General features: G+C 46.3%; 1 protein-coding gene across 3 annotated transcripts in view; it reads left to right on the top strand.

Annotated features, from left to right (window-relative positions):
- The window catches only part of LOC146347534 (uncharacterized), a 40,543-nt gene extending 14,193 nt beyond the window's left edge, over positions 1-26,350 (top strand). The window contains exons 3-7 of one of the 3 annotated variants that reach the window (XM_084850894.1): positions 9,394-9,514; positions 10,982-11,033; positions 23,419-23,496; positions 23,760-23,838; positions 24,458-26,350. In XM_084850894.1, coding sequence (XP_084707020.1) covers positions 9,394-9,514; positions 10,982-11,033; positions 23,419-23,496; positions 23,760-23,838; positions 24,458-24,483 — 356 coding nt within the window. In that variant the 3' untranslated portion in view covers positions 24,484-26,350. Of the gene's footprint in view, positions 1-9,393; positions 9,515-10,981; positions 11,034-23,418; positions 23,497-23,759; positions 23,885-24,457 lie in introns of all 3 variants that reach the window. The other 2 variants (XM_084850893.1, XM_084850895.1) reach the window with 2 other exon arrangements.
- The last annotated feature ends 1,412 nt before the right edge of the window (positions 26,351-27,762 follow it).

The following is a 27,762-nucleotide window of genomic DNA, read 5'->3' as shown; positions in this document are numbered from 1 at the left end:
AAACCCTCATTTGCCAAACCAGGTGGTATAATTGGACAGGCAGGCAGCATGAAGCTTCTGGATAAGCCAAGCCTGGAATACATTCTGGGCATCCGGCCTTCTTCCTTAACTGATCAACAGAGCACTACCTTCTGCCTACTGCATTCAGGCCCCTGCCTGAGCCTCTAGCTTTAGCAATTGAACTCGAGAACCATGGGCTGGAGAAGCCATCCTCCAGATCCTAATTCAAGCAGACCCCACTGAAACTAATTGTTCCTTATTCCTGTCCTTGGTATATGAACTTGTCACTGCAGGATCTGATATTAGCCTCACGCAGGCATTCCCTCCCTATATAGGGCTAACACGTGGAGAGCAGATCACCCCCCCCCCGCGCTTGGCATCTTTGCGCCTAGCTGGTTGCACCACCAGCAAGGCTGCATCAAGGGTGGGCATGGTTGGGCACCTGCCAAAGACCCACACCCCAGCAGAGGCCCCCTGGAGCTGCTCCTCCTCTTCACCACTGCAACCTACTTTGTTCCCCTGCTTCTCTCTCTTACCTAGACAACAGTGGCAGTGAGGAGGAGGACGAGGAGACGTCACTGTCTCCTTGCTCCCTGGCTCTCTGCCTGACAAGTAAGCAAGTGATAGCAGTGATGAGATGGAGGATGAGGAGCAATAGCAGCTGGTGACAATGGCGGTGAGAAAGTAGGCTCACTGAGGGAGGGGCCCAGGGGCCCTCAGAAACCCACAGCCCTCAGTGGCCACCAGTGTCCCTACCCCAGGCTGGCTTCACCCTCGACCTCCTTGTGTTTGGCAAAGGTGTGAAGGCAGTCCTCCATGCAATCAGGTGCCCTGGGTAATTGAGGCATCCGATTATGCAGAGGAGCCTACGTGAGTACAGCTAACTCCCCTTTCAAACCTTCAATGACCTCGCAGAGATCAGAGGGGTGGGAAGACAGACATGTTGCAGTGCGGCTGGGTAGTGCAGCCCTGCTGTTCCCTCCACATGTGAGCCTTGTGTGTGGAGGAAACACGTGAGCAAGGCAATTGTGCGCAGACAATCCAATTGTCTAAAGAGAAATGAAAGCAATGGCCTCAGGATGCTGGGAATTGTAGTCCAACACATCTGGAGGGCACTGGTTGGAGAAGGCTGCTTTCAGTTACGGAGCTTCTTGACTCCAGATTTAGCAACTCCTCAACAGCTGTACAGTTGACACATTCCTAGTTCCGTTTTCGGTTATGGCTCAGCCACAAATTCCTCCTTTATCAAGCAGCACAGCAAAGTCAGCCCATGCTTACAACCCATGCTGTGATACTGGAAAAAAACATAGAATTCCACTGAAACAGCTGCAGAGTAGAACTGGACTTGTTTCTTCTTGCTACTAAAAACACACAGAAATTAACTTGCAAATCCTGGTGGCCACATTAAAGCATGAATCTCCTGCCCCTTCTTTGACAACATGGATGTAAGGTAAATCAAATCATGATTCTGCTGCCCACTGTCCTGAGACATTTGCACATGGATAGAATCATAGAGTTGGAAGGGGCCATTTAGGCTCAGTGCAGGGGGTTGGACAGTGTGCTACTCAGCACTGCAGTTGGTAGGAGTCTACATTCATTCATTCATTTAAAATTATTTAAATTTTAAGGGTTGAACCCGCCCAAGATGGTATACATAATAAAGGAAACAATACAATGAAACAGTAAAATAAATACTTTATATAAAATAAAAACAATAAACACCAGCAATTACAATTCAAACCAGCAGCCCCAAAATACAATTCAGGGAAAAGTAACTGAAAACAAGTAGGCCTTCAGAGTTTTCCTCAAGGCCAGTAAAGAATGGGCCTGATGAACTCCTCAATGGAAGCTCATTCCAGAGCATTGGGTCCACTACCAAAAAGGCCATCTCCCTCATACTCACCATCCTAACTGCTCTTGGTGGCAGACAAGTCAGAAGGGCCTCTGTTGATGACCTCAGAGTATGAGCAGACTGGTATGAGTGAAGGTGGCCCTTCAAGTAACTTGGGCCCAAACCGTTTAAGGTAGAGGTGGGCAAAAGGTAGGGCAAAGTCTACTGGTAGATCTCTGCGTGGTTTACAGTGGATTGGCTTAAAGATTTCTGGCTCCAATAGTTTAAAGAACAGCAAGTACAATTGATTTTTAAAAAATCTCTGCTATGGCTGGCCTTGTGCTAATTGCTTATCTCTTAGCCTCAGTATTCCTCCCATGTACAGTAGTATAACTGGTTACCTTTGACAAGGTCTTTGTGCAGCTCTACTGGCCACTTTTATTCTTTGCGTTAGAATCCCTGATCTATAGTAACTAATTGTACTGCTTTATGGCTGGGGGGATTAGTGAGCAATTTCCCTTTGAATTCCCTCTTTGTGAATTGTCCCATGCCATTCTTTTCCTATGGTGGTAGGAGGTCTTTAATTAATGAGTCCCTCTCATTATTTTTTTAATGTAATAACAAGGAAAAAATAAAATAAAAAATAATGAGAGGAACTCAATAATTAAAGACTCTCCCCCACTACACATGGGAACAAGAAACTGAGATAGGACAATTCACAGAGAAGATATTCAAGGGCAGCCTTCCCCAAGTTGGTGCCCTCCAGATGTTTTGGACTACAACTTCTAGTATCCCTGACCATTACCATACTAGCTGGGGCTGATGGGAATTGAAGTCCAAAACATCTGCAGGGCACCAGGTTGGGGGAGGCTACTCAAGGGAAAATTACTTACTAATCCCACAGCAGCGGTCAATAGGAAGCAATAAAATGGGCTGAACCTGCAAAAAAGAAGTATTTAAAGATATAGGAGTCCTGAAATGCCTTAATAGAGCTCTTTCTGTCTGCACTGGATAGGCTGGAGCTGCAATTCTGTTGTATTATTAAATATTATACAAACCTGGTTTGAAAAACACACACACACACACACACACACAGAAGGGGAATGCAGAAAACACAGTAAGGGTGCAATCCTATGGCCACTAGTCAGCAGCTAGACGGCCTTAGGATATGTCGGCTTCTGCGAACTGACCTCAGAGACTGCGCTCCGAGGTCGGTTCCCTGAGAACCAAACTTCCCCTCCTCCTGCGCTGCCTCGTAGGCAGTGTGGAATGGTCCCGTGCTCCGTGCTTGGAAGAGGAGTGCGGAGCAGTGAAAGCTGGGCATTCCTGGGGGTGTTCTGGGGTGGGGGAGGCAGAAATGCTGGTATGACACATCCAACGTGTTGTCCAGCAGCTGCTTCCCCCACTCTGCCTTCCTGTGGCTAGACAGCCGAAATCGACTGTCTACTTGCAAATGCAGGGCGGCTGAAGCATGGAGGGGACAATCCCCTCTGCGCTTCTCCTGCCCTACATTGGCTGGGCAGTCGCCTCCGAGTTCAGAGGCGGCCGCCTATCCCAGAAGGATTGCTCCCTAAGTCTGTGATTTGGAAAGGATGTTGTCTGTTTTAAAGGATGTTAAAGCTCCTTCACGGAAGTTTGTGGTGTCTTTATATGACGCCATGACCCCCTAGGGTGTCTCCTGCTCTAAATGCCCTTTGTCCGGTTTTTAAATAGATCTCAGATAATGAGCTATCAAACTACCCCCCCTTGTGTTCCGCTTCAGTTTCCTCAGTGAAAAGAGTGAAAGAGGCAAGAAGAGGAGCAAGATCAATGAAAGATAATGGAAGACTCAGATACGGGGAGAAGGGGGGGGAAAGGGAGGGAGAAGGGGAGGCGGGAAAGGAAGCGCATGTAAAGGGAGTTAGTTGTGATCCTGCATTTAAAATGGAAGCAGAAAGCCCTGTTTTAAATGCAGGATTTTATTCATTCATTCATTCCAAATATTTAAAATACATAAAAACTGTTAAAATATTAAAAGTGTTAAAAACATAAAAACAATAAAAACAACAGTAAAAGCCAACAATAAAAACATCAATTAAAACCAACAATAATACCAACAGTGATGTTAACAGCCGCAACAGCAACAGTAGCAGTTATATCAATAGAAGGCCAAGGTAAAATAATACATTTTCAAGGCCTTCTTAAAAGTCTGTGATGACAGAGCATGGCAGACCTCCGATAGCAGCTTGTTCCAAAGATGTGGGGCCACTGCAGAGAAGGCTGTCTCACATGTGTTCACCCACCTGACCGCTCTCACGAGTGGGCAAATAGGAAGGGCCTCTCTTTCTGGTCTTAAAGTGTGGGCAGGCTGATATTTTAGGCTGGTGTAGAGATGCCCTGAGTCTATCTGGACTCCAGAGAGAGTAAAAGGGCTGAAGCTTGTGGGACGGTGGGTACAGCTGTCCCAAAGTGAATGCAGACGTTCCTGAGGGTTTGTTTCCCAGTTTCAGAGGTGGAGGCTGGGGGAAAGGTGGACCCCAGGCAGGAACATCACTGTCGCCTTCGCTACATGTTGTAGTAGCAAATTCCATAGTTTAACTATGTGCTGTGTAAAGAAGTACTTCTTTTTATCTGTTCTGTATCTCCCACCCATCAACTTCATGGGATGACCCTGGGTTCTAGTATTGTGAGAGAGGGAGAAAAATGTCTCGCTATCCACATTCTCCACACCATACATAATTTTATACACCTCCGCCACGTCTTACCCTTTTTCCAAGCTAAACAATCCCAGCAGTTGTAACCTTCCCTCATAACGGAGTTGCTCCAGCCCCTTGATCATTTTAGTTGCCCTTTTCTGCACTTTTTCCAGCTCTACAATATAAAGATATTGTCGGTGTGGTGACCAAAAGTGTACACAGTATTCCAAGTGTAGTTGCACCATAGATCTGTATAAGGGCAGTATGATATTGGCACTTTTAGTCTCAATTCCTTTCTTGATTATTCCTAACATGGAGTTTGCCTTTTTTAAGCGGCCACACACTGTGTTGACATTTTCATCGAGCTGTCCACCACAACCCCAAGATCTCTTTCTTGGTCAGTCACTGCTAGTTCAGATGCCATCAGGTTATACTTGAAGTTGGGATTTTTTGCCCCAAAGTGCTCCACTTTACACATGCTTACATTGAACCACATTTGCTATTAGATGCCCATTCTCCCAGTTTGGAGAGATCCTTGTGGGATCCCATCCCTCCATTGGGAGAATTTACCATTTATTCCTACTCTCTGCTTTCTGTTCTTTAACCAGTTACTGATCCATAAGAGAGCCTCTCTTCTTATTCCACGATTGCTAAATTTGCTCAGGAGTCTTTGGTGAGGGACATTGTCAAAAGCCTTTTGGAAGTCCAAGTAAATAATGGCTATGAGATCACCCCTGTGCACATGTTTATTGACACTCTCAAAGAACTCTAAAAGGTTAGTGAGACAGGACTTACCTTTGTGGAAGGTGTGTTGATTCTTTTTCAGCAGGGCTTGTCTTTCTATATGTTTTCTAATTTTATCTTTAATAATGCTTTCAACCTATTTACTGGGAACAGACATTAAGCTAACTGCCCTGTAATTTCCTGGATCCCCCCTGGATCCCTTTTTGAAAATTGGTGTTACATTGGCCACATTCCAGTCCTCTGGTATAGAGGCTGTCAAGAATGGGATAGCAGAAGCGGTAGCCATGAAGGCCACTTGGGTAGTCACATACGAAATAGCCACCTGGAGGTTGATTGTCTTTTGGCCGTTTCTCAGCCCAGCAACTCAAGACCACCCTCTGCTCTGGCTAATTGGGAAAATGATAACAGCCATGCCTGGTGGGAAGATTCAGCCTCCTTGGGGGGTGGAGTGGGGTGTCCAGGGACTGGGCTTTGATTGGGTGCTTCAAATCTGCCCTGAGTTGCTAGGGCTGGGCAATAAAAAGAGGGCTAAAGAAGGGGCAGGTGCTTCTTCTTGGCCCTGATGGTACTAGAGTGTGCTGCTGGTTGATGGCTATCCTGAGAGGCCCATACTTTGGGATGTATAGGATAGACTAGCTAGCTTTATTATTTTGCTCTTGGGAGTGTGTACCTTGGTGCTTGGTGTTTCTGGTTTTGCTTCGAGGATTGTAACTTGCTTGTAATTTCCTGTACAACCTAACACTTCTCCCCTTTCCTTCCTGTTTGTTCCTTTCCCCTAATAAACTTTTACCCAACTTCCAGTTGGTGTGGTGTGTCCTGTATAACTTCAGTGCTAAATACAGTGCAAATTGGCCTGGGAAGGGAGCTACTGGGTCAACTTTGGGGGAACCTGTGGCCAAGTTGGGCCTGGCCTACCTTGCAGGGTTGTTGGGGTGAGACCAACAATCCTTCACAGAGGCTGATCTTAGGGACAGTTGCATATTTTGGTCAGAAGATCAGCAATTTCATATTTGAGGTCTTTGAGAACTCTAGGATGGATACCATGTGGGCCTGGAGATTTATTAACATTCAGTTTATCAGTAAGGCTGAGAATTTTATCTTTTCTCACGGCTGTTTGCCTCAGTTCCTCAGACTCCCTTCCTAAAAACATCTGTTCAGGCACAGGTATCTGTCCTATATCTTCTGCAGTGAAGACTGATGAGAAGAATTCATTCAGCTTCTCTGCAATCTCCTTATCCTCCTTTAATACTCCTTTATCTCCATTGATATCCAACAGTCCAACTGCCTCCGTAGCTGGTGTCCTGCTTCTGGTATATTTAAAGAATTCTTTGTTGTTGGCCTTGACATTGTTAGCAATTGTTCAGTTGTTCAGTCATGTCCGACTCTTCGTGACCCCATGGACCATAGCACGCCAGGCCTTCCTGTCCTGTGCTCTCTCCCGGAGTGTGCTCAAGTCCATATTCATTGCATCAGTGATGCTATCTAGCCACCTCATCCTCTGCCGTCCCCTTCTCCTTTTGCCTTCAGTCTTTCCCAGCATCAGGGTCTTTTCCAGTGACTTTTCTCTTCTCATTAGGTGGCCAAAATATTTGAGCTGCAGCTTCAGTATCTGTTCTTCCAATGAGCAGTCAGGGTTGATTTCCTTTAGGAGTGACTGATTTGACCTCCTTGCAGTCCAGGGGACTCGTAAGAGTCTTCTCCAGCACCACAGTTCGAAGGCATCAGTTCTTCGGCACTCAGCCTTCCTTATAGTCCAGCTCTCACAGCCATACGTTGCTACTGGGAAAACCATAGCTTTGATTTTTCAAACCTTTGTCGGCAAGGTGATGTCTCTGCTTCTTACTATGCTGTCTAGGTTTGCCATAGCTTTCCTCCCAAGGAGCAAACGTCTTTTAATTTAATGGCTACGGTCACCGTCTGCGATGATCTTGGAGCCCAAGAAAATAAAATCTGTCACTGCTTCCATTTCTTCCCCTTCTATATGCCAGGAAGTGATGGGGCCAGATGCCATGATCTTAGTTTTTTTAATGTTGAGTTTCAAACCAGCTTTTGCACTCTCCTCTTTCACCCTCAACAAGAGGCTCCTTAGATCCTCTTCTCTTTCTGCCATTAGGGTGGTATCGTCTGCGTATCTGAGGTTGTTGATAATTCTCCCAGCAATCTTAATTCCGACCTGTGATTCATCCAACCCGGCATTTCTCATGATGTACTCTGCATATAAGTTAAATAAGCAGGGCGACAATATGCAGCCTTGTCGTACTCCTTTCCCAATTTTGAACCAATCGGTTGTTCCATGTCCGGTTCTTACTGTTGCTTCTTGACCCTCATGCAGGTTTCTCAGGAGACAGGTAAGGTGGTCTGGTACTCACATCTCTTTTTTTGCAAAAAAAAATTTGCATCTCTTATTGTTGCCTTGTATCTCCTTTGTGCAAGCTTGTTCTCTCCCTTTTGGCTTCCTCATCTGGACAAGGCTTCCATTTCCTGAAGGAAGCCTTCTTTTCACTAATAGCTTACTTGACAGTGCTTGTTAACCATGCTGGTGACCTCCTGGACTTGGTGCTACCTTTCCTAACCTGCAGTATACATTCTAGCTGAACTTCTATTATTGTGGTTTTGAGTAACCTCCAAGCATTTTGAACGGATTTAGTCATCTTTACTCCCCCTTTCAACTTCCTTTTTACCAGTTCCCTCATTTTAGAGAAGTTTTCTCATCTGAAGTCAAATGTGACTGTGTTGGATTTCCTTGGCAATTTCCCACTTACAGTAAATATATCTTACATCTGATAGCACTGTCATCACTGTTTCCAGTTGGTTCAACAACTTTTACGACTTGTATATGGTCCTGGGTGACACCACTTAGGATTAAATCCAGAGTTGCCTTCCCCCTGGTGGGTTCCATGACCAGCTGTTCTAGTGCACAGCTGTTTAGGGCACTGAGAAATTTAACCTCTTTGTCATGACTGGAACATCCAGTGAATGTGGGGGTAACTGAAGTTGAAGCCCATTATTTCAACACTTCCTCATTTGGAGGCCTCCCTGATTTTGTTTTCCATCTCAAGGTCACTCGGGAGTATTCTGGTCTAGGGGACAATAGCATGTTCCTTGTACTAGATTAGTTTTAGAGCCTGGTATTGTCACCCACAGCACTTCTGTGGAAGAATCTGCCCCTTTGAGATGTTCTAGTGTGCTTGACACTGTGCCCTCTTTGACGTACAGTGCAACACCTCCTCCAGTATGCCCGTCCCAGTCCTTCCTGTAGAGTTGATATCCAGACATGACTGTATCCCACTGTTTCTCTCCATTCCACCTGATTTCCATAATGCCCACTATATCTAAGTTCTCCTTTACAACTGGGCACTCCAGCTCTCCCATTTTGGCTTGGAGGCTTCTGGCATTTGCATAGAAACATGGTGTCCCTCCCCAGATGTCTCTGGCATGTGCATTTTTTGCTATGGCACTTAGGCCTCTTTGATTGGCTATCATGTTCCAGCATATACTCATGCCATATTTCCTCCCCTTATATATTTGGGCAATCAAAAACATTTTCATTTTCATCCACTAGGGATGATTTAACCCAAACCAGATGCTTCCCAGCTCCTGTCAGCTTTGTAGTATGGACTGCAAGTGGCCTAGACTGGCTTTTCCAAGAGGTTCCTTCTGTCCCCGACATAAACCAGTTTCCCTTTTGACATAAAATGTGAACTTCTTTCATATAATTATATGAAGCCCTTGGGGTTTCCCTTTGCTGCTGCCTGCCAAGTGCCTGAAAGCTGAGAGAGGAGGAGTTGCTGTTGTTGTTATTAAAAGGACTTTTAATAACAACAAAGCAAAACCAAAAATGCCTCTCTCAGCTTTCAGGCACTCAGCAGGCAGCAGCACTAGAAGCCCCAAGGGAGGAAGGCCTGGCTAAGTCCTCTGGAGGGCTTTCCAAGAAGCTGAAGGAGCTGGAAAGGCTGCAAGGACAGAAGGGGTGGTGGTGGTAAAGAAAGCAGCCAGCTTCTTTCAGTAAGGCAAGCACTGAAGCCCTGCATCCTGAGAAATATCTTCAAAAGTCTCACCCCTTCCTACAATTTTTGGGTGCAGTTTCTTTTTGCCTCCCCCCACACAAATGACAGAAACTAATAGATTTTTTAAAATTGGCAGAGAACTACTTTAAAGGTGCCATGCATGGAGCTGAAGACTGCAACATTGCTGCAAGTTTGATTGGCTACAGAATCGGACTCAAAGAGTGCTTATCAATGGGACCTTCTCAAACTGGGGAGAGGTAACGAGTGGGGTACCACAGGGCTCAGTCCTGGGCCCAGTGCTCTTCAACATTTTTATGAATGACTTGGAGGAGGAGGTGCAGGGAATGCTGATCAAATTTGCAGATGACACAAAATTGGGCGGGATAGCTAATACTTTGGAAGACAGAAACAAAATTCAAAGTGACCTGGATAGACTGGAGCGCTGGGCAGAAAACAACAGAATGACATTTAATAGGGACAAATGCCAAGTTCTGCACCTAGGAAAAAGAAACCAAATGCACAGTTACAAGATGGGGGATACGTGGCTCAACCACACTACAAGCGAGAAGGATCTTGGAATTGTTGTCGATCACAAGCTGAATATGAGCCAACAATGTGATGTGGCTACAAAAAAGGCCAATGCCCTTTTGGGCTGCATTAATAGAAGCATAGCTTCCGAATCCCGGGAAGTACTAGTTCCCCTCTACTCAGCACTGGTTAGGCCTCATCTGGAGTACTGTATCCAGTTCTGGGCACCACACTTGAAGAAGGATGCAGACAAACTGGAGAGGGTTCAGAGGAGGGCAACAAAGATGATCAGAGGACTGGAAACAAAGCCCTATGAAGAGAGACTGAAAGAACTGGGCATGTTTAGCCTTGAGAAGAGAAGACTGAGGGGAGATAAGATAGCACTTTTCAAGTACTTGAAAGGTTGTCACAGAGAAGAAGGCCAGGATGTCTTCTTGATCATCGCAGAGTGCAGGACACAGAATAATGGGCTCAAGTTACAGGAAGCCAGATTCCGGCTGAACATCAGGAAAAACGTCCTGACTGTTAGAGCAATACGACAATGGAACCAATTACTTAGGGAGGTGGTGGGCTCTCCCTCACTGGAGGCGTTCAAGACGAGGCTGGACAGCCATCTGTCAGGGATGCTCTGACTTGGATTCCTGCAGTGAGCAGGGGGTTGGACTCGATGGCCTTGTAGGCCCCTCCCAACCCTACTATTCTATGATTCTATGAAGTGCCAGCTCTTTCTCTGTCTGCCCGTGGAGCTGCCACTTGGCCCACACTTGGGATGCTCCAGAGACAGCTGCCAGGAAATGTCCTGGCCAGGCACAAGGATTAAACCTTAACAGTAACTCTATCACTCCAGTAATGTTATCTGCTTTGCACAGCTCTCATTTGAAAAGAGCTAGGCAAATGACAGCCTGCTACTGTCAGCCATGGAGGCTGGGCAGGTGGGTTCTAGAGAGGAGAGTCAAACATACTAAGGCCGGCTGGGCACTGAAGAGAAAGCTGCTCCTGGCCATGAGCTGTTCTGTCTCTTCTGTGCCTTGCTCTATGTTCCCACTTCTGCTTTGGGTCTGTGCAGATATCCACCTCTGCCTGGGCGTGGGACCAGGCTGCCTGGTTGCCCTGTCCTCAACATTTTCCTAGGGGCTGATGTTTATTGATGCCAGGAATGGAGACTTCACTATGCTCCCCACTGTGCTTCCTTACAGGAAGAACAGGAAGCATGTGCTCAAGCAGCTGTGGGAGTTCAACAGATGCCAGGTACAGTACCCAGTAGCAGGAGTCCAGAAAAATGAATACTCTTTCTTGGGTGATTTTTTTTTTTTTTTGCACAACACCATGACTCCTCTTTCATGTAGGCAATGAGAATAGTTCAGGGCAAATCTGGAGCTTTTGGGATGTCAGAGCAAACACCTGATCTACAGGGTGGAGAGGACTGCTTGTTGGTGGAGAACAAAGTTTCCTTGAGGACCAGCGTGTTAATGTTGGGCCCTGTGGGGTTGGAGGGGGGCGGGGTAGAAAAGAGAGGTGGGCAGTTTTCTTTGTCACCATTTTGCAGGATCAGGGCTGTTTGGGTCCTAGATTAGGATTAGAATGTCTCTCCATCCGGACTATCAAAGCTATGGTTTCCATGCTACGTTCTTTGCTTTCTGCTTAAAAGGCTGGACTATTATGTTTTGTACGTGTAGTGTTAGAATGCAAGTATTTTGCCATCCTGATCCAGACTCATAGATAAAAAAAAATTGGCAAAGAGCTACTTTAAATCTATATCAAGCAGCAACATTTTAAAAATATTTTACTCTAGAGTACGTGCAGGACCCCCAGTCTGGTACTTAAAAGCACTCCTCCCTCGCTAGGGTCTTGATCTGGATTGGGCCCCTTGCACATACTCTAGAGTAAAAATGACAAAAGATGTAGATGCTAGATATAAATTAAAGTAATGTCTGGTTTGGCCCTCAATGTGACCCCCCAAAAATGGGGAAGAAGCTTCACAAGTTGTTCCCTGAACAAGACAGGCACCACCTAGGTTTGGACAACACACTGCGGCTTGTCAGGGTCAGGGATTATTTCACCAACAAGGAGCACTGGCACCTGCAGGCGCCAGGCTGCATCTGCAGCTTGTGTTGTGCAAACCTGTTGCAGAACCCAGGGTCAGAGAGACCACGGAGTGAAGGAAAAAGAGATTCTTTATTTAACGCGCGGGCTTAAGGCTGGAATCATTTCCAAAGAGCCAGAAGCCCCGAAATACATCAGCACATTGGTTTTATAGGCATTGTGACACATATGAAACGGCTCCTCCTCCCCCTCCCACGTGGGGTTGCAGTCCTCAACGTTTCTTCTCTTAGCACCATTGTTTATAATACAAGAACTGGGTTATAGGGTAGCCATGATAAGGAGAGAACAGAAGAGAACAGCAGAGAACAAGATATACAATTGTATGTCCTTTGACAAGATAAGGAATTCCTGTGTCTCGTCAGCTTACAACAATATATTCAAGGGAGAAAGAGCTCAGCAAGAACATGAAGCATGAGACTGCATGAGGCTACTTAGTCTGACCCCCGATATGGCTGCTACAAACCAAGCAAGCGTGACTTATGAAAGGGTCAATTAACCCTCACATAACCCACCCTCGCTGGGTTTGCACGACACGACTACCCTGTGCAGAGGTTGCATATTCAGAATGGTGGCTACATGTGCCTTGCATGCACCACAGACATGGGTTCGTGTTTTGCGAACAGCCCCAGTGAAGAAAGATGAGGGGCAACATGAAGGCTACTAGGAGGATGTGAGACCTGGAAGGTTTGAGCACTGATGTGTGCATTGCTATCTCTTCCCAGGAAGTCTGCTTCACCATTGATGGAGTCTTCAGTTTGGATACTGGTCAGGTAGAGAAAACCGGGGGGGGCGGGGGGGCGGAGAATTTCTCCCCAAAACTTGTTCGGGGGGCCGAACACGTTGGCGCTCGGCCCCCCGAAGTTTCGGGAAGAAATTCTCCGCCATCTCTACTTTAACTCATACTTTAACTCTTGGTTGGAAAGGATGAACTTCTGTGATAGGAATGGCTTATTTTTTAAGACAAAGCGACGCTGAGCTTGAAGAACTTTGCTCAGTGTTTGGACTTCTTGTTTAAGGCTAACGTTTGCTTGCTCTTGATGCCGCTCTAGTGTCAATTATGAAGTCAATGTCACGGCCCCTCTCAAGCTGTCTCCCTCTTCGCCCATTCTGGCCCCTTTGGTTTTCTCTTTTGTATTTGATTTATTTTATTTGGGCATTCATGCCACTAATGTCCATCTTGTCCACACTGGGCACACTGGTTCTTTTTTTAAGAATCTTTTGCCTCTGCCGGGTCTTCTTCTTTTCTTTTTTTGTCCACGTCTTCTTGGGCCTCTGGGTCAAGGGGGGTGTACTGGCGATAGGCATTTGAAAGACGCTCTAAGTACGCTCTGGGGCTTTGGTGGCACCTTGCAGCACTTTAGACACTTTGGTCATATTAATTGACTTTTTCATACCTGCTTTCATGGCTTCTAACAGCAGGGTTTGATACTGGGTGAGGCGCTCTAGCCCCACTTGTGTTTTGGGATTCTAGCGGGGGGGTTTACTTACAAGGAGACTTTATTGGGTAACTTACAGCACACAGGTGTACTTAATGGTTGGATCAGACAGCTTCTCTGAACCACGAGCTATTGGGCTAAATGGGTTTTATACCATACATGTTACCCATGAGGCAGCACAACACTAGCAAGCATTTTCAGCATAGGCTAGAAGTGTTTGGTTCTCAGGCACAGCTTCCTGTAAACAACTTCGCTTCTCAAAGTGCTTGATAACACTTTTATTCATTAGTATGGGAAGACAATTTTTTTCTCTTTCTTTTGCTTTCTTTTTCTTTGCTGATCTGCCTGTATTGCAGATCATGTTTCAAACTTTTTATATAAAACTTTCTGCTCCATGCACCAGCCTTGTCTCTTTATTTGTCTTTTTCAAGTTAAACTTACTTAAACCTTTCTGCCTTACACTAGTCCCAATGACACACATTTGGGATAGGCTCTTCTTCTCTTTCTAGTTACATTGTTTTCATTTTAAAGAACTATTATATTATTGTGGCTACTTTACCCCAGGTAATAAGCTCCAGGCACAATCAGCTGCTTTTAATTTACCCTGGGGGCAACTATGGCCACGCTTCTTTTCTACAAATTTTTTTTTCTTTGCCTCTTGCCTTTTCTTTTTTCTTTTCTTTTCTCCCTTCTCTATCTGTCTGCTACTTTCTCTATTCCCTCTTTTCTACTTGCTTTTGTCTTTCTCTCCTTGTCATCTATTGGGAACCACACTTAGTATTATTTGGAGTTGCAACTAACACTAATCTGCAAATATCACATGTATTTTATGATATTTAAGAAATCATAAAATATACACAACAAACTTTTTCTGCAATTTAACACAATGAATAGAAAACACTTTTTGCATGGCAAGGCATGATGGAGCAGATCCAGCAATCATACTGCTCTTCTGGCTGAAAGCTCAGGGCCCATTAAAATCAAGGGACGGGCATACCCACACACGCAAAGAGTTCTAGGTCACCATTTTTGCATCGGCAGCTGTATGCTGCATGAGTTCTGGCAGAAGGAAATCTAAAAGTCATAGATCAAACTCAGCCTGCTGTACACTGAGCTGACTACAAACACAGACACACGGTCCACAGCGATGAGAGTTCAAGTTTATCCAAAGCTTCATAGCACTGTCCATGGCAAGTCTTTGACAATTTAAAATTTTAGTTCATGTGCAGAGTGTCTCTAAAAAGCTCAGACAATGATGGAGGCAAACAGAGAAGGCTCTGGGCAATGAAGATGAGATGTTTCTAGCAAAGGCTCTCCACTTTTGCATCAGTTTAAAAAGGGGAAGTGTGGCCCTACACCCCTTCTGACAGACAAGGGCCTTTAACTTTTTAGCAAGGCCTCTGTCTAAACAGAGCGGCACAGCACAGCTCTCTAGCCGTGACGCTTTAACTTGGGCAACTCCTCTGTAAATTTTATTCTACTTTTGTCAGGTTCTCACAGACATTTTAAAAACTTACTCTTTTTTTTTCTCTTTTAACCTGGTACACGAAAGCACTGAAACACTGAGTGCCGAAACTCAGGACGCTGGGGGGTGATGGGCTTCGCCTTATACTTGCATTTTTCAGGCAGCCATTAATCTTCGGGAAGACGGTGGGGTGATTTGCAGGACTTCAAAAGCAAGCTTCTCAGTTTGTTTGTATTTGTAAATCCCAAGCTCAAAACAGGACATGATGAGGTACAGGGCAGCTAAATCTTTGCTTTGGCACGGGCAACAAATAACTCGGGTCAGCTTTCTTCGCTGGGGTCTCAAACAGGAAAACAGTCTTAATTTAAAGTTGTAACATCACTGACAGCGTCAGCCAGCCAGCTACACAGATCTCATTGTTTTTTAAGACAGTTGCTCCAATATCTTTTTTTTTTTTTCAATCAGGTTGGGTCTCCCAGCTTACACAGTTTATTGCAGCTTTCAGGAGCATGGTAGTAGCGTGATTTTGGCTTGGCCAGGAACATGCTGTCTGGTTTCTCAGTCTCTTTAGCACACACACTTAGGCAGTGTAACACTGGACACTTAAATCAGTGAGATTTCTTTATTTCAGGGAATCCCACGGCAAAAGCTTAAAGGTTACGCTCTTCAGAAATCATATAGCCGATGGTCAGTAGCTACAGGCTCTATGCAATTCTAACACAGTTCAAAGCTAAACACGGTTACCTTGACAGAGATCTTCAACGTGGTCTCTCCACTTCATTCTGCTTTGGGACAGTCTTATGGCACACTTTTCACTCGAAGAGGGGTCTAGCCTGTGCTCTGGGGGCTGATTTTTCACCTTTATTTTTTATTTTGCCTTCATCTTCTGGGTCTTCATTTTCAGTTTCCATTTCTTAGGGATTTCATCTCAATTAGGCAAGGTGATGATGTTGCACAACTCAGAACGTTGTGGGCAATTTTCCTGCCCCCCCCCCTCGGCGCGCTAGGCTGACAGCTACTTCTTCGGCCTTACACTCTCACGCTCCCACGCTTTGTTAAAAGCCAGACTGTCCTGCAACATTTTTCTAATTAACAGCCTCAGATCTTGTTCTTTTTTTCTTCTCAGCTCGACCTTGAGCTTTTTGCTGTTTTCTCTCTCTATTCTGAATCTTTTTTTTAAAAAAAAAAACCCTTTTCCTTCTTTGTTTGACATACATCTCAAGGGGGTGCAAGTCTTGAGCAGTAGACGAGCTCGCCTCCCTTTTTTTGTGAGAACACATCTTTTTAAGGGTCACTGCCGATTTTATTAAATCTTCTGCCCAACACTTCAATTTTTCAGTTTCTTTTATTAATGCTGATTGAGGTGTAAGAGGGGAACCTCCCGATCCCGTAGAGATGAAAGTCTCGGCAGACAATATCTGGGAGTTGAGGACCGTAGCTGAAATCGGCGAATTACTGCCGGTGGGGCTTGAAACTGATGGCGACAGTTCTAAGTCAAAGTGAGGGGCAATGCCTCTGTAGGGGGGATGGCAGGGGCTCAGGAGCCACAGGATCTGGATCTCGATGGGGCGGTCTTACGGTAACATGGGCCCATGGTGGAAGCAGGGCATAAGCAGGTGGAAATGCCGTTAGCTCTGCCAGATCTTTACACGAGGCTTCTAACACTGGTTGTAATTTCTTTTTGGCCAATTTTTCTTTTCTGAGCACCAAAACTTTTGCCTGGGATTCTAGGCATTTTTTTAGCCATGGAGGAGAAGCACGGACTATGGAATCTCACAAGTTTATGTAGGGAAATTGGTTGGGGTGCCCAGGTCTCCCAACCACAATGGCATATACACGGCTGATTTTGCTGGGCTCTAAAGAGCCTTTAGTAGGCCATCCTACATCAAAAGACGGCCACTCTATTTCACACAAAGTCTGCAACTGTTGAGGATTCATGGGGGGGTCCCCATAATCTCTACTAAAACCTTTCTTAAAATTTGCTAGCATACATCCCACGGGGGTGCAAGGTTCGCTTCCCCCACCACCCATAGCCTCCTTCCTAAATTGAAGACAGACACAATTAGGGAATGGGAATTGGTCAGTGAGTAAGGGGTCTCACTGGCCAACACAAGAGGATTTTACACACCACGCACTTTGCTACTGGCCTGGGCACCCGGACGGTCAACGGTATGCATCGGAAACCGCAGTAGCCACTCACACAATCATCAATCTCTCTACTGCATCCATATGTCCCTGCCACCCACTTTTCCCACTTTTTACCAGAGCGGAAAGCGGCTTCCCCAGCTTCCTTAGCTTCCTACTGAGTACTGGCGTGCTGGGTACTGGCGCCCACTCGGGGGTGTGATCAGGCCCCCCTTCTACCCGCAAGGAGTAGGTTCTTTTTGTATACGTATACCACCAACACTGACCTTCTTCATAAGGCAGGGCCCTCTTTTTTTCTGCCCAGTGGCCTTTGTCCCTAAAGGTGGGGCCCTCTTTTTCCCATATACTTGCCTTTCTCCTGAAGGCTTCCAATGTGGGTTTCAACTCAGTTGCAGCTGCGATACAGGCAGGGCTCAAGTTCCTTCCTCTGCTTCCCAACGTTCTCTTGCTGCTCGCTGCCGTTTGGGTGATCCCGGGGCAGGCTTTCTCCCATTCACTCGACAAAAAGGTCGGTGGCGCCAAGAAAGGGAGGCATGCGCCGAGCTCGTCTTCCCGGTGCGGTGATCAAGAGCAGGCAACTGCCACCTCTCTGTCTCAGAGCCTGCCACATCCGAGTCACGGCACCATTTATGTTGCAGAACCCAGAGTCAGGGAGACCACAGAGTGAAGGAAAAAGAGATTCTTTATTTAACGCGCGGGCTTAAGGCTGGAATCATTTCCAAAGAGCCAGAAGCCCCGAAATACATCAGCACATTGGTTTTACAGACATTGTGACACATATGAAACGGCTCCTCCTCCCCCTCCCGCGTGGGGTTGCAGTCCTCAACGTTTCTTCTCTTAGCACCATTGTTTATAATACAAGAACTGGGTTATAGGGTAGCCATGATAAGGAGAGAACAGAAGAGAACAGCAGAGAACAAGATATACAATTGTATGACCTTTGACAAGATAAGGAATTCCTGTGTCTCGTCAGCTTACAACAATATATTCAAGGGAGAAAGAGCTCAGCAAGAACATGAAGCATGAGACTGCATGAGGCTACTTAGTCTGACCCCCGATATGGCTGCTACAAACCAAGCAAGCGTGACTTATGAAAGGGTCAATTAACCCTCACATAACCCACCCTCGCTGGGTTTGCACGACACGACTACCCTGTGCAGAGGTTGCATATTCAGAATGGTGGCTACATGTGCCTTGCATGCACCACAGACATAGGTTCGTGTTTTGCGAACAGCCCCAGTGAAGAAAGATGAGGGGCAACATGAAGGCTACTAGGAGGATGTGAGACCTGGAAGGTTTGAGCACTGATGTGTGCATTGCTATCTCTTCCCAGGAAGTCTGCTTCACCATTGATGGAGTCTTCAGTTTGGATACTGGTCAGGTAGAGAAAACTCAGCACGTTGTCCTATGCAGTCCTTACAATATATTACTGGGCAATATGCGAAGTGCTAACAGCCATAGCTAGGGTGGACCACCGCATGTGGGATGGCACAGCACAAGTGGGGAGGGTCTGGAGCGGGTCAATACCACTGCTAACTAGAGGGGGCAAGCAGCAAGCACTAATGCTGTGGGGGTGGGCTGGGGGTGGGCGATGGGCCCTCCCAGGGCCTCAGCAGCTGCCCAGTGATGCCATTCCCCTGGAGCAGGTCCTTGTTTTCATGTGCAGTTCTCATACAGCCTCATTGAACTGACTGGCTTGGATTGTTCGATATCGGGGAGCATCCCCTCCATGCCTAATAGTTGTTGTTACCTGTGACTAGTTACACGTGGCTGGAACAAGATCAGAAACTGCAGAGGATGGAAGCAACTAAACTTGAGTCTGGCCCACTTAGCAGGCCCCCTGTTTCCAAGCCAGCCCCTGTCTGCCCCCAACCCCAGCTCCATCAGCCAGATGGCCCTTTCCCAGCTGGCACACCTGGTTGGGCCTCTCAGGGCCTTTCTTTCAGAAGTGGTTTGTGGCAGACTCAGTAACTCTTTCCATACAGGAACTGCCCCATTTGCTTGAAAACGTTCCCTTCAAAATAGCAAAATTGGAAGTACTCAAGCCTCTTGGTTTCTCTGCTGAAACTTGCATGTCTGGGTGCCAACTCAGCGCCTTCAATAAGGTCTTTGTGCCAGTAGCCTAGAGAAGGCGTAAGGGGGGTTGGCAAGGTGGAGGGATTCCTCTGCAGCAGAAGGCAAGACCTCCTAGGCTAGAACATTCTGGCCTAGACCACTGGGCTTCAACTAGTGAGTCAGGAACTGCTACTGGGTCATAGCCTGACTTAAGGTGGGTCACAACAGTAGCGCTACCACCATACAAATATAAATTTTACTTTATTTTATTTATTACATTTCTGTACGCCCAACAGCTCAAGCTCTCTGGGCAGTTCACAAATATTGAAACAATAAAATACAACATGATAAAATACAATATAAAAGCTTAAAACTGCAGTATAAAATAAAAATAAATAAATTAAACCTAGCAGCGGTACAAAGATTGAAAATGCAGTAACAAATTTAAAACAACAGAAGCTGAAAGACTGAAATGCCTGGGAAAATAAGGAGGCGCTGAAAAGAGCACAATGAAGGCACCACGTCAGCTTCTCTGGGAAGCCAATTCCACAACCTGGGTGCCACAGTATAAAAGGTAAACCATTAAGGAGTGGATCCCCAAATGCATGTCTGGGCTAAAGGCGGGTCCCAGGTCTGTAAAGGTTCAAGAGTGATGCTGCTATTCTAGGCAATGCATTTGCTCTTTGCCGCTCCAGGATTTTTGCTGCCCTGGACAAGTCAGGCAAGTCAAGGCATCTCCATGCAAAAGGAGAGTGTGTTCTGGAAGCCCTGTAATGTCACAGAGGGTTCTAGGCACTTCCTCAATTTGTGTGTGTACGTGTGTAGGATGGGCTGAGGGTGTGTGGTGGGGGGGCATGGGGGGAGCCAAGCGTTGGCAGAAGCAGTGCAAGAGCCTGGACATGCATGCTGCTTCTGGCATGGTGGTGCTTCTCGAACTGGGCCTCTCCAAACAGCACCTAATCTGCTTGTACAGCCCTGGTACTAGGAAAAGATTTATGAATAGGTGGATTAGGCATCTGCCTTGGGCCTCAACATTCGCAGGGGCCTTGGAGACCTCTGTTGCACAATACAAATTCAGCTCAGCCAGCCAGCCCAGTAAGGAGAGTGAACTATGGGAAATACTCCTTTTTAAAACAACAGCAACAATGCTACTGTGCATCTGTTTAAGCATTTCTATTGAATACACCAACCAGTCAGCTCTAGTAAATGTGGATCAGATATAGTATAAGTATGGACAAAGTGCTGACCAGGAGAAAGTGAACTGAGCAGGAATCTGGCCTGGGTGGCAGCCAGGAGAAACCAAGGCCGTATTTCCATCACAACAGAAGGAGAAGCTAATTGCGGAGTACTAGATTTTTTTTAAAGGAATCGGCTTTGCTGTGAACAGGGTTCCACGAGCAGATTCCCTGGACCAGTAAAAATCACTTCACAGAACATATTTCCTGGTGGGGGTTGGAGTGAATGTCATCTGACTGGCAGGGGCTGCTGAACCAATAAGAGAGGCCCCCCTATCCCCTTTCTCCTTTCCCCTGAAAGTCCAGATGCACCTGTATTTCAGGAGCAAGACTCATTGAGCACAGTGGGAGTTACTTCTGAGTAGACACACATATGCTTGTGCTGGGAAAGCGGGGAGGAGAACACAGAGACAGAAACCAGCCCCCATTTTAACCAGCAGGACCTCACTGACCACAATTGGAGTTACTTCTGAGGAGACAATAATAGGTTTGTTGTGGGAAAGAGAGCAGTAAACACAAAGACAGAAACCAGCCCCCATTTTAATGCACAGGATCTCTATAAGGAAGCTCTGAAGTACTTACTTCCTAAGGCAATGAATCGGAGCCTCAAGATTGCGCTTAATCACACTTAAGGAATTGGGCTTTAAAATGTGCCCTGTCAGTTGAGGGGCTTCTCTGTTATTTCTGTGGGCATTTAGAGGGCAAGCCTCATTCAGCACAATGGGAAGAAACACCCCTTCACTGGTCTTAGGGTGAAAGGCACGCCCCTGGGCAGGGCTAGCATACCTGAGCTAAATGTGGGGGTTGGGGCACACAGGAACTATGCCAGGGAGAACCCAACTTAAGGAAAAGAATCAGACTTTCAGCAGTCTCTGGAAATCCGATTTTCCCCCAATAAGCTCTGGGGTGGCTGCTGGGTGGCCACGATGTCATGTATCCCTAACAACCTCTACACGCAGCCGGCTTGGAGTAAACCGCTTCTGGAAACTCCCCCAAGTGTTCAGCCCAGAATCTTTTGAATTGCCATAAGGAAATTCAGGTGAGGAAGAGACCTGCTGGATTGGACCAACAGTCCACCCAGTCCAGAATCCCACTTCCCGCAGCGGCCCACCACATGCCTCCTGGAAGCTTACAAGCAATAGCCCGCTCCCCAGCAACTGGTATGCGGTGGCATGCTGCATTTGAACATGAAAACACTCTACAGCCATGGTGACTGGTGGCCGTTATAGAACTTTTCCCCCATGAACTTGTGTAAGTAATCCTCTTAAACCAATTAGTTTAAAGCCATGAACTAATAACCATCACCACATCTTTTGGCAGGAAACCCTACAAAATAATTATGCACTGTGTGAAGAAGTGCTCCCTTTAGTCTGTCCTGAATCTCCTGCCAATCAGTTTCATTGGATGACCACAAGTTCTAGTCTTATGAGAGGGCAAGAAAAACGCCTCTGTCCACTTTCTCCACTTCATGCATAATTTTATAGGCCCCCATCATGTGCCCCGCAAGTCTTTAAAGAACTACAACCAAAAGGCCACAAGCGATCATGTTGGGTGCATATCATCAGAGTGGGTGGGAGAATATTTTCAAAAGCTCAACCATCAGGTGGTCCTGGGGAGGAACACTGTGCCCTATTTTAAGCTTTTCTTCCTCCTGAGAAAGACAAATATGTCAGCGTTTCCAGTGTAATTTGCTATGTATTGCAATATTCAGACTAGTTCCAAGATTAATTTGAGGAAGGACATCTTCACTCAAATTCCCAACATTTTAAATGTGTAAAAATAAAAGTTCTGATTCAGTTCACACTGTAGGCTTTACAGCACTCGGTGATTTTTTAAAAAAGTGTTCTGTGTGGCTGTGGTTGTTTCTTTGAAGATGAGGCTGCATCAGCTACAGGGGGCCCTCCGGGGCACAGGCGTTTGCCTGATCATGCCGGATGCTGACACTAGACCTGACTCAAACACAGGTATCATTTTTTGTCCTCCCCCAGGACAAGCTATCCCTGTAACAGCTGCAGCCTCTGCTAGCCATCCTGCCTCTTGGCTACAATGTATCCTTGCTGGTGTATGACACCCATCCCTGTGGACCTCAGGCAGAAATTCAAAGCTTCGTCCAGAAGGTGAGGGAGAAATGAGGAAGGTGTGGTCACTACAGAATCACTGCAGCTGCCTTCTGAGGGGGTCTGCTCTTTTCAACCAGGGACCTTAGATTCCATCCATTCCCTCTATGGTTAGGCAATAAAAGCTTAGTTGCTGATTAAATCTGAGGTATGCTAGAGGTCATTTAACTGTTGGTTTGGCAGGTGTGTTTAAAAATCCATAGGAGAAGGGGGCTCAGACATCTTTGAACGATTCCCCCTTCCAGTCCCACTCTCAGCTGAGGGAACCCTGTGTGTCAGCTTCTTGGGTTGTTGCTGAAAGCCAAGTTGGTGAGTGGAAGACAGCTGTCATCTATGATCTAATCCTAGATGAGCAAGTAGATGTAGCTTGTATCACCAGGGCCTGGGCTGGTGTGCCTGGTGGAGTTAGCCTCTCCCAGCTGTCCCATATGGGTTCTTGATTCAGCAGCAGCACCCTACACTTCATGGTTTGAATGGAGTCATCAGTTTGTCTTCTGGGGTGGCCTAGTTCAATGGCACAAGATGTGCAGAAGCACTTGCTGGATGAGGTGGCAGAGCCAGGGGGGGGAGAATTCCTGCAGTGCCCAAATGATAGGTTCCTCACTATTTTCCCCAAGCCACGGGTGACCAGGAAAGGCATCACAGAGCACATCACTCTAACCTCTCAGACCACACGCAGTGCCAGGTGCATCAATGCTGTGTTGCAAGTCCACACGTGAAAGGCTTAAATTCCATTGCAGGTTGAAACATTGCCACAAATCAGATCAACTGTCTCAGAAAACACTGGGTTGCAATGGGTTGACAGTGGCATCGTCAAGATGCTTTGTAATGAGTGAGTGAATGAAGGATAAGAGGCTTAAATTCTATTGCAGGTTGAAACATTGCCACAAATCAGATCAACTGTCTCAGAAAACACTGGGTTGACAGTGGCATCGTCAAGATGCTTTGTAATGAGTGAGTGAATGAAGGATAAGAATTCCAGTGAAAATGGGTAATGTGAGAGCAGCCACTGCAAGCAGCCACTAGTGTATAAACCCCGGTCATCACATTTTAAAAGTTTCTCTCATCTGTCCTCAGGCAATAGAGTTTGGCTTGCAAGACCCCAGCTCTCCTCAAAATAGTGCTCAGTGTCTCCAAACCATCAGCTTTGTCCAGGTGAGTATGCCCTGTATAGGTAGCCAAGGGCATAGACACCATGAGCTCAGTGCTCTTCCATAAAACACTTCCTTGTGGGAAACTCATGGTTATGATCCATGGGGTCAGCATCCCAAGTACCCATTTGATCTGTGGCCCATGGCAATGGTATTTCCATTCTCTCCCATATGACCGCATTCACCTTTGTGCATTCACCCTGGCCATGGCCATTTCCCAGTTTTCATCCCGTTCCCAGCTGTATTCTCACACCTGTCCCATTTCAGATGGACAGAGACGGAAAGGCCCAAGACCTGCTCAGTCCCAGAAGCCTAGCCCTGCGGGTGATGGAGCTCCTGCCACTTGGTCTGTAAGCATGTGATTCCAGGCCTATGTGTTGGACCGATCTTTGGTGAGGGGGACAGGAAATAGTAGCATGATAGACAGAGGAGAGTCTGGGATATTTGGCCCTATGTTTTATTGGGTAGGCATGTAAAAGGAACTAAAAGAACTTCCCGACCAGTGTGCTGTGGAAAACTGTGCTCCCCGTAGAACCGGGATATCAGAACACTCAGTCCTGCAAGGTCTGAGTAGCCATCTTTGAATTAAGACTGAAGAGGCTGTTCTATAGACCTAGAAAGAGAGATGTGGCTATGGAAACATTCCCTGTTTTTATGGACCTAGTTAATATGTACTTACTGATTTTTGTATGGCTTTGTATCCACTTTGTATGGTTTTTATCTTGTATGCTGCCTTGAGATAGTAGCACCCTTAAAGGTGGCGTAAAAATAATTTTAAATAAATAAAATAAAAAATAAATAGAAGATGGTGCCTAGCCTAGGTGTTAAAAAGATAGCCTTTTCATTGTGCCAACTTTTAAAGATGCCTGTAACTACCCTCCTTATGCTTTCTCTGGCACCCTAAGATGCCTCTTATCAAATCTCTCTCTCTCTCTCTCTCTCTCTCTCTCTTTTTCTTTCTTTAGTGTGGTGGAAGAGGCAACTGAAATAGTTGTGGCTGATTCATGAGCTGTCACCCATTTTTACCTACAGGGAAAGCAGCTTGTACCAAAGTTGTTTGCAGCAGTCTTTCCAGAAGCAGCACAAAACCACGTAAGGGTCTCCGAAAGCAGGGGGGAGGGGCTGTGGCTCAGTGGGGTGGATTTAGGAGTAACACATATGGTCAGTTCTGCACTGGTTTCTGAAATAACCTGGTCATGCTCTCTGTCTGGTGTATATTTCTGAACACATCTTGGAGACCTCCTCTCTAGCAGCTGAATATTCTCATTCTGCTAAGCTGTACCTCTGATCTATACTCTAGTATGTGCTAGCTAGGCTTAGGCTCTGTCTTTAGTAGGGCAAATTAGGATGCTCACATATTAGCAGCTCATATGTGCAGCTTGCAGCTTGCACCAGGAGCTGCACTGCAGTGGGGCACAGTCACTGGTGCAATCACTATTCATAGGTGGAGAGCTAGCATTGAGTCATCTCCATGCCACCATTGCAGTTCCCCCTCTCGCTTCCTGGCATGTCAGAGCTGTCTCACTGGATGTCGTTGCAGGCCAACCTTCCTCAACATCTGGTACCCTCCAGATGTTTTGAATGTCACATCCCATCAGCCCCAGCTGGCATGGCCAATGGTCAGGAGTGCTGGGATTTGTAGACCAAAACGTCTGGAGGATACCAGGTTGGGGAAGGCTGTTGTAAGCACATCCTTAGAATGATGAAGGCAGGAAAATGGGCTATCCATGGATAACCCGCGCACCAGGGATGATCTTAGATGAGGCTTTTACCACAGAATGGCTATGCCCAATTCATGGTCATTTAGCAGAAGTCCACATTACAGAGTCACCCTCCTGTAACCCTCTTGTGTTTGTTGCTGGAAAGGTGGATGACATGTCCACCTTCTCTACTGCTGGCCATGAATTTCTGGTTGCAGAGCCATTTTGTGTCCTGCAAAACAAGTGGTTTCCCCTAAAGTGTTTTGTCTTTTACCTTCCTTAATCCTTGTTAAAAAAAAATGCATATAAATACATTTGATTGATCTAAAATAGCCCATTAATTAATTGCTTCCTAAGCTTGTTAACTCTCCCCATGTCCGAGACAAAAAGTGGCTGTTTAGCTATAGGATTCAACTATACCCTTTCAGAGATTTTTTTTTTAAATAGTTGTTACCTGATTGGAATTCCAGTGAAATAGATTTGCAGAAGTACTATAAACATTTAAGAACATGTTTGGGGTTGCTAGTGGTGACTGCTGGAGGGTGGGTGTGGAGGATGGAGCATCAAGGCATAATGTCCCCAACATGAAAAGTAGCTGTTCAACTATAGGATTCAACTATGGCATTTCAGTTTTAAAAACAAAACCTCACTGCATTTCCAGTGAAAAAGAATTGCAGAAGTATTACAAATATTTAAAAATAAGTTTGGGGCTGCTAATGCTTACTGCTGGGGAAAGGGGCGGCGATGGAGAACCAAGGCTTTCTCACAGCAAGAGTGCAAGTGCTCCCTGACTGGCGATTGAGATTAGACACGAGTGAGGAATTGACTGGGTTCCACGGGAGCTTCTTCCCACCCACCCCCCGCCGCCCCCTGCATGCCGCTCATGCACCTGCCATTTCTCTCATTACGCTCACCGCAGTTTGCCATGTCTAAACCCTGCGACGCATGCAGCAGCGGGGGTGGCTTCCAAACCACCTCATAACCCCTACAGCAAGGCTTCTTTTCCCCACTGATCGTCTGAACCGGCCATTGCGTTGCTGAGAGGGGGACATCTCCCCCTCTGCAAAGCAGCCCAGCCTCTCACACTTTCAAGGTCTGCAGAGATTCTGGAGAAGGTGCGGGCAGGAAAGAAACCCTGGGCTCTGAGCTGTTTTTCACACCTCTGCTTTCTTTTCAAAGCTTTAATCCTTTTACAACTTAATGACTCTTTCAGATGCTAATCACCAGCGACTAAGCAAGGAACAGCAGAGTGGCCTATGCTCCAAGTAGGCAGTTGATCCCCGTTTGAAGGAGAATCACTTGAAGACCCTGAACTTATGGGCTAGGGAGAGATCCTCCCTCTTTCCCTTGGGTCCATGGGAGGCGGCCATAGCTTGCGCGCCAAATGGGCGCTACGCCTCCTTTCTGTGTCCTCCATCGCTCGTCACTCTTTGCGTCAAGCATCTAAGAAGCCCCCCTCCCACACTCCCTCACTACCAGGGTCATGATAATGCCGGCAGGAGGAATCTCTGCCAGGTGCTGAGCCTGTGAGGGATGAGCTGGTCCCTCTCCCACGGATTGTTGTTCCTCCTCAGAATCAGAACTGCTCTGGGGCTCTCTGGGCTCAGTTTCCACCCTGACACTCTGCAGCAATAGGCCACTATTGCATGTATCCTTTCTAGAGATCTAAAACTTCCGGAAATTTTGAAGGCATGGGTGGGGGAGGGGGCAGGTTTCAGGGGAAAATGGAAATTTTGGGGGAAATTTAAAAATAGGAAATACTTTTTTTTTTTAGCACGCTTTACAGATCTAAAGTCACTTTGTTCCTTTAGGACAGCCTTCCCCAACCTGGTGTCCTCCTATCAGCCTCAGGCAGAATAGCCACTGGTCAGGAATGCTGGGCATTGTAGTCCAAAACATCTGTAGGGCACCAGACTGATGAGGGCCACTTTAGGAACGTAAAGCAGCCTTGTTGTTCCTAATGTTACACTATGTATAACTTGGTTTGCTCATAAAATTATTGCTGTATTTGAAAGCTTTTAAAAAGTGGACTCAATTAGTAAATCTGTAATTATTGTCTGAATAAAATATATTTTAAAAAATTTATATACTAAACATGATTAATTTTATGAGCAAACCAAGGTATCCATAACATATTTAAGGTTCCTAGTTTATGTCTGACCAGAGGGGATTTCAGCAAGTAGTCCCTGAAATATCTGAATCATCCTAGAAGCGTGAAGAAGCAGGAAGAACTGGAGGCAGAGGAAGACAAGTCCAGAAACACAGGACTCCATAGAATAAAACCCAGACTATCAAGAATGTGTATTTGCTTCCATATTATCATAGAATCATAGAATAGTAGGGTTGGAAGGGGCCTACAAGGCCATTGAGTCCAACCCCCTGCTCAATGCAGGAATCCAAGTCAAAGCATCCCTGACAAATGGCTGTCCAGCCTCGTCTTGAACGCCTCCAGTGAGGGAGAGCCCACCACCTCCCTAGGTAACTGGTTCCATTGTCGTATTGCTCTAACAGTCAGGACGTTTTTCCTGATGTTCAGCCGGAATCTGGCTTCCTGTAACTTGAGCCCATTA

Source organism: Heloderma suspectum, chromosome 4 (genome assembly GCF_057233095.1).
Source record: "Heloderma suspectum isolate Gila_16-S chromosome 4, 16-S_ref, whole genome shotgun sequence".
In the NCBI taxonomy this organism is placed as follows: domain Eukaryota; kingdom Metazoa; phylum Chordata; class Lepidosauria; order Squamata; family Helodermatidae; genus Heloderma; species Heloderma suspectum.
The sequence above is the reverse complement of the archived record's forward strand: the minus strand, read 5'-3'. Positions and strand labels throughout refer to the sequence as shown.